This window comes from Protobothrops mucrosquamatus, unplaced genomic scaffold (assembly GCF_001527695.2).
Source record: "Protobothrops mucrosquamatus isolate PMUCROS unplaced genomic scaffold, P.Mucros_1.0 scaffold6278, whole genome shotgun sequence".
Lineage (NCBI taxonomy): Eukaryota > Metazoa > Chordata > Lepidosauria > Squamata > Viperidae > Protobothrops > Protobothrops mucrosquamatus.
In genome coordinates, this window is record NW_015392107.1 from 17,387 (window position 1) to 24,797 (window position 7,411).

Below are 7,411 nucleotides of genomic sequence, written 5' to 3' on the forward strand. Positions count from 1 at the left end.
CCATGCTGGCTCAGGAATTCTGGGAGTTGAAGTCCGCAAGTCATGAAAGGGCCATAGTTCCCCCATGCTGGCTCAGGAATTCTGGGAGTTGAAGTCCGCAAGTCATGAAGGGGCCACGTTTGAAGACCCCTGTCCTAGATTCACAACCATTCGTTTAGCGACCGAAGTTTCAACGGCACTGAGAAAAGTGGCTTGGTGACCGTTGTTCACACTTAACGACCCGTCGCAGGATCCTCGTGGCCACGTGATCAAAATGCAGATGATTGGCAACCGGCGTGTAATTGTGTCACCCCATTTTACGACGTTTTTCCCCCACAGCTGCTAAGTTAGCCACACGGTCGTTAAGTGAGTCTGGCTTCCCCGCTGACCTTTGCTTGTCAGAAGGTCGCAAAAGGAGGATCCCGTGATCCCGGGGGACACGGCGACCGTCGTAAATATGAGCCGGCTGCCAAGCGTCTCAATTTCGACCACATGACCACGGGGATGCTGCGATGGTCGTAAGTGTGAAACACGCTCCTAGGTCTCTTTTGGCCCAAAGTCACCCAGATGGCTTTCGTGCCTAAGGCGGGACTAGAACTCATCGTTTCCTGGTGATTGGACCAAAAGTACTCAGCCGGCTTTCATGCCTAAGGCGGGACTAGAACTCACCGTCTCCTGGTGACTGGCCCAAAGTCAACCAGCTGGCTTTCATGCCTAAGGCGGGACTAGAACTCACCGTCTCCTGGTGACTGGACCAAAAGTCACCCAGCCACGTTTCATAAGACAGAACTAGAATTCACCATCTTCTGGCGATTGGCCCAAAGTCACCCAGACGGCTTTCATACTTAAGATAGAACTAGAATTCACCATCTCCTGGTGACTGGCCTAAAGTTACCAGCCAGCTTTCCTGCTTAAAACAGAACTAGGATTCCCAGTCTCCTGACGACTGGCCTAAATTCACCCAGCTGGCTTTCATGCCTAAGGCTGGACTAGAATTCACCGTCTCCCGGTGATTGGACCAAAAGTCATCCAGCCATGTTAGTCACTTAAGACTAGAATTCATACTTAAGGCAGAACTAGAATTCACCGTCTCCTGGTGATTGGCCCAAAGTCACCCAGAGGGCTTTCATGCTTAAGACAGAACTAGAATTCACTGTCTCCTGGTGATTGGCCCAAAGTCACCCAGCCGGCTTTCCTGCTTAAGACAGAACTAGGATTCCCAGTCTCCTGACGACTGGTCTAAATTCACCCAGCTGGCTTTCATACTTAAGACAGAACTAGGATTATCAGTCTCCCGGCCTAAAGTCACCCCGCCAGCTTTCAGGCCTAAGGCGGGACTAGAACACACAATCTCCTTATTTCTAACCACTGGACTCAAGTAACTCTCATAAATATTTCTCGTCCGATTTATTGGGGAAATTAAACATAAACCGATGATTAAAATCACAGTGAACCAGTCACGCTTTTCGGGATTTGAGCATTTCCAACTATAGAAAGCCTGTCACCGACGGGAAGAGACAGAGACAGAACCAAAGAGTCACGTTCATAAGATGCATTGCAGCAATATCAGGAAGTTCTCAGCTTCCAAATATGATTCCCCCCCCCTTGGTCAAAGGGTAGACGCTCTATGAGATCAGAGAACAAAAATGTTCTGTCCCAAACCTATTTGGAGAAAAATCCCTGGAAACATGGAAGGAGTGTCTGGAATGTGTCCTTCTACATATATACATATATATATACACAGACACACTTATAAACAGCATCGGTTGCCTTGACGGATAGTCACTTAGGCTGAGCAATGCCACACAACTAACACAACGGCTCGGAGGAGACCTCTGCTGCCTGTACAGGGTATGAGAGGAGAAAAAAAAAAAAATCAAGTTTGGGCCATACAGGAAATCCTCAACTTACATAAGATAAGATAAGATGATAAGATAAGGTGATAAGATAAGGTGATAGGACAAGATAAGATAAGATGAGAAGATAAAATAAGATGAGAAGATAAGATGATAAGATAAGATAAGATAAGATATAAGATAAGATAACCTTTATTGTCATTTTTTTTACTGTGGGCACAACGGCACACATCAAAAAAGAAATTTAGTCGCCCGCTCTCAAAGTGAAACACATACATGACGCACACCTAAACATACTATGAACAACGTATGCATAGACCCACATCCCTACATATATATAGCAAATAAATATTAAATACTGTCCATCTTGAATATATAACGGAAGGAGGAAGCTTGAGAGTTTGCAAGGTTAATGCTGTATGGCAGTGGTGGCGAACCTATGGCACGCGTGCCAGAGGCAGCACTCAGAGCCCTCTTTGTTGGCACGCGCACCACCGCCGCCAGCAGGTCCATCAGGCCGCCACCGCCGCCCCGAGCAGGAGCCCCGCCCAGCACAAAGGAGGCGAAGCGGCCGACTAGCAAGCTCGAGTAGAGGTGGTAGAGCAGAGGTCACCAACCATTGTTGATTGGTGGACTGGAAGAAAAGGGAGGGGGAAGCATTTTACATGCGTGCATGCGTGCACGGGGCCGCGAGCACACACACGCTGCAAATGGGGCAGGGCTAGTGCCTGCATGATACTCACTAGCCCTGCCCTGTTCTTGCATGGTGCAGTGCCTTGTATCTGCACCCCAAGGCTCGGCCGTTTGTGCGCCTTGCAGCACGGTGGCCCATTTTTGCGCCCCCCCCGTTTTTGCGTGCCAGAGGCGGCACTCACAGACGCCTCCCTGCCCCCCCCCAGGGCACCACAATGCTGAGGCGGCCCTGGCACTTTGCGATAAATAAGTGGGTTTTGGGTTGCAGTTTGGGCACTTGGTCTCTAAAAGGTTCGCCATCACTGCTGTATGGAATGAAACTCTGGCTGAATCTGGATGTTCTGCNTTACTGGGCACAATGGCACACATCAAAAAATGAAATTTAGTTGCCGGCTCTCAAAGTGAAACACATACATGACACACACCTAAAACGTACTATATACAACGTATGTATAGACCCACACCCCTACATATACGTAACAAATAAATATTAAATACTGTCCATCTTGAATATATAATGGAAGGAGGAATATATCCACCCAAAACCATACACAACACACATATACACATGCCATACCCACACACACAAACCCATATTCTCCAAAGCGCCTGAAGGCAGGACAAGAAGCAACGGATGGAAACCCATCAAGGAGAGAAGCAACCTAGAACTAAGGAGAAACTTCCTGACAGTCAGAACAATTAACCAGTGGAACCACCTGCCTCCAGAAGCGGTGAATGCTCCAACACCAGAAGTTTTTAAGAAGAGACTGGACAGCCATTTGTCCGAAATGGTGTAGGGTTTCCTGCCTGAGCAGGGGGTTGGACTCGATGACCTCCATGGTCCCTTCCAACTTTATTATTATTATTATTATAACCCAAGGTGGCATTTCCACCGGACACTTTTCCCAAAAGGTTTCCACAATTTTGGCCACTACTGTGGTTCTGAATTTCTAATGTCCTCCCAGTTGACCTTCTAGAGAAGCGAGAGCGCCCTTCTCCTCTCTCCTCCTCATTTCCACAAACACCACTCCCTTCTCTCACTGATGATGTTACCTAGTTGGGTAATGAAACGCCTGCAAGAAAACAAGCCACAATCCAGCTGAGAGACCACCAAGGACCCTACAGTCCTGCTCCTTCCCTCCCCCACCCCGACTTTAAACACGGAAGATTTCTCCCCTTCCCCACGCTTTTTAAAATCCCACCCACGAGAACTCCGAAATATTTTTTTTCCCCAGCAGACGATATTTCATCAACCGAGCCAGCTTTTTCGCGGAGGTTTCGCGCAAGCACCAAGGAACGGGTCCTCTCGTGCGAACTGGAGACCGTCGCTGGAAATCGGAACCAGAGCTTCCCAGCCAATCTCGACAACGACAACGACAACAACAAAAAAACCCCAACCGGTTTACACAGGACAAAACCAATGCTCGGAACGTCGAGAGACCAAAAAAAAAAAATTCTGGCTCCGACCGGATTGCGGGAAAATGGCGACTGTACCTGAACAAAATAAAGCCCAGAGATTCGACAGCCGCCCGTCTGACGTCATCGTTCACATCGCTCACCTACGAAAAAGAAAAAAAGAAAAAAAGAGAGAGCAGAAATTAGGCTAAATATATGGAAATCACTCGCGCGGATTTGTTACTCCTGTTTCCTGAGCACTTATTACCCCCGTTTCCCTGAAAATAAATCCTAACTGGAAAACAAGCCTGATTTTTCAGGATGCTCGTAATATAAGCTCTACCCCCAAAATAAGCCCCAGTTAAGATCGTCAGCCAGATACTGTGTTTCCCCAAAAGCCCCCCCCCAAAAAAAAGTAACCCCCAGCTTGATTTTTGGGGATGGGCCTAATATAACATGATTGTTAAGTGAATCTGGATTCCCCATTGTCAGACGGTCGCAAAAGGGGAGCCCATGACCCCGGGGACACCGCAGGCAGACTGCAACTGTCCTAAGTCCATGTCAGTTGCCAAGCATCTGGATTCTGATCGTGTGACCCTGGGGATGCTGCAACGGTCGTGAGTGTGAAAAACAATCGTAAGTCACTCTCACCGGGGCCGTTGTAACTTCAAACCGTCACAAAATGAACGGTTGTAGGTTGAGGACTACATTCATTCATTCATTCATTCATTCCAATTTCTACGGTTTACTCCAGAGTAAGGAGCTCTCACCGCCACGTGCAACAGACGCCTGATGGCTTTGTTGTTTCCTGAGCCACAATAAGCCATTGCGACGGTATACATCCCCGAACGGCGGAGAATTGGGTCCTGGAAAGGGGGGGAAAAAAAAGCGTTATAAATTTCACTGCAGAAAAAACCAGGGCAAAATTCAGGGCCATGACCACTGTTTTTGCCCACAGATCGATCTCCAGGAAGACCTAGAAAGATCTCTATCGAAAGCCACGCCAGGGAAGACTTTGTAGGGATGAATTAATAAGATTTATTAGAAACCGATAAAAGAAAATATTGATAGCTCAGGGTTGAACTGTGAGCTCCTGAGTGCTCTCTGAGCTGGGCTACTTTCTTGGAGACGTTTCACGACCCAACTAGGGAACGGCATCAGTGCACGAGGGAGGGAGGGGGGGTTGCTCTGTTTATAGACTAATAGCTTTTCCTGTCAGTGTTAGTAGGGGTTGTGGTTTTCTCCTTGGTGATTCCTTGGTTAGGCTGTTGTTTTCTTTATGTTTTCTCCAATTTTCCCCACAACAGCAACCCTGTGTGAAGTGGGTTGGACTGACAGAGAGGGACTGGCCCAAAGTCACCCAGCTGCCTTTCTCACCTAAAGGTGAAACTAGAACTCACCGTCTCCGGGTGATTGGCCCAAAGTCACCCAGCCAGCTTTCATGCCTAAGGCAGGACTAGAACTCACCATCTCCCGGTGATTGGCCCAAAGACCCTCAGGCGGCTTTCATGGCTAAGGCAGGACTAGAACTCACCGTCACCTGGTGATTGGCTCAAAGTCACCTGGCTGCTTTCATGCTTAAGACGGGACTAGAACTCACCATCTCCTGCTGGCTGGCCCAAAGTCACCTAGCTGCTTTCCTGTCTAAGATGGAACTATAACTTCCAGTCTCCTGGTGACTGGCCCAAAGTCACCCAGCCGGCTTTCATGCCTAAGGCAGGACTAGAACTCACCGTCTCCTGGTGATTGGCCCAAAGACACCCAGACAGCTTTCATGCCTAAGGCAGGACTAGAACTCACCGTCTCCTGGTGATTGGCCCAAAGTCACCTAGCTGCTTTCATGCCTAAGGCAGGACTAGAACTCACCGTCTCCTGGTGATTGGCCCAAAGACATCCAGGCAGCTTTCATGCCTAAGGCAGGACTAGAACTCACCATTTCCTGGTGATTGGCCCAAAGTCACCTAGCTGCTTTCATGCCTAAGGTGGGACTAGAACTCACCGTCTCCTGGTGATCGGCCTAAAGTCAATGCTAAGGCAGGACTAGAATTCAACAGTCTCCTGGTGATCGGCCCAAAGTCATTGTTTCACGGCTAGGGCAGGACTTGAACTCATGGTCTCCTGCTTCCTAGCCTGGTGCTTTAACCACTAGACCAAAGTGGCCCTTCGTAACCCCTAGTCATCTCCCAGAAAGCAGCAGGTTGGGCAATAGATGCTCCAAAGTCAAATATTGGCAGTTCTTTCTAAAAAAAAGAAAAGAGCGCTGAGAAAGAGGGGGAAAAAACTCACCTTATCTCTGCAGAGGCTCTCTATGAGGGCATCGGCTTCCTCCATGCGCCCGTACATCACCAGGGCGATGCCCACGGCCAAGCCCCGTAAAATCTTCTCGTGCTGGGTCTCCTGGGCATAGCCCACCATGTCCTCGATGGCCTGAGCGTTTTTGGATCCCAGCATCACCAGGCCCAGAGCCAGACCGGCCGCTTCGCCTTTCGGGTGGGAAAGAATAAAGCGGCATCAACACAGAATGGAGGGTTCCATATTCTTTGCTTACGTATATTTGTCTTTTATGCCACCGGCGAATAAAAGTCATAATAAAAATTACATTGGAAAAAAAAAAGATAGATGACTTCTTTGATCGGAAAGACTCTCAAGTCGGTCATTAACCAGCAATTTGAAGAGGCGTGGACTTCAACTCCCAGAATTCCACAGCCAGCTGTCCCTCAGTGAGGGAGAGGGGCGGTTTTAAATTAATGGAACAACAAAGTGGGAAGAGACCTTGGAGGTCTTCTAGTCCAACCCCCTGCTCAGGCAGGAAGACCTATATCAGGGTTAGGCAACCTTGGCTCTTTTTTGACTCGTGGACTTCAACTCCCAGAATTCCTCAGTCAGCATGGGGGAACTATGGCCCCCTCATGACTCGTGGACTTCAATTCCCAGAATTCCTCAGCCAGCACGGGGGAACTATGGCCCCCTCATGACTCGTGGACTTCAATTCCCAGAATTCCTCAGTCAGCATGGGGGAACTATGGCCCCCTCATGACTCGTGGACTTCAACTCCCAGAATTCCTCAGCCAGCACGGGGGAACTATGGCCCCCTCATGACTCGTGGACTTCAATTCCCAGAATTCCTCAGTCAGCACGGGGGAACTATGGCCCCTTCATGACTTGCGGACTTCAACTCCCAGAATTCCTAAGCCAGCGTGGCTCAGCTTGGAAACCTCTCCCTTTCCCCTCAGCATGGCTGGCTCGGGAATTCTGGGAGTTGAAGTCCGCAAGTCAGAAAAGAGCCTGGGTTGCCTACTCCTGCCCTATACCATCTCAGACAAATGATTGTTCAATCTCTTCTCAGAAACGTTGATAAATAAAATAAATCACACATAATTCTGGCTTTTCTTCTCTAATTCTCCTAAATAACTGTGGCAGCCTTGTGTTTTGACTCTTCCAGTACTTCTTTGCTGCCTATTAGAAAGACTTGAGCACAGCAGTACCCA

General features: G+C 48.7%; 1 protein-coding gene across 1 annotated transcript in view; it reads right to left on the reverse strand.

Moving 5' to 3' along the window:
- The window catches only part of LOC107300158 (26S proteasome non-ATPase regulatory subunit 1-like), an 11,623-nt gene that overhangs the window by 1,952 nt on the left and 2,260 nt on the right, over positions 1 to 7,411 (reverse strand). The window contains exons 2-4 of the mRNA XM_015829499.1: positions 6,210 to 6,406; positions 4,694 to 4,789; positions 4,023 to 4,087 (exon numbers count right to left, since the gene is read on the reverse strand). Coding sequence (XP_015684985.1) covers positions 4,023 to 4,087; positions 4,694 to 4,789; positions 6,210 to 6,406 — 358 coding nt within the window. The remainder of the gene's footprint in view (positions 1 to 4,022; positions 4,088 to 4,693; positions 4,790 to 6,209; positions 6,407 to 7,411) is intronic.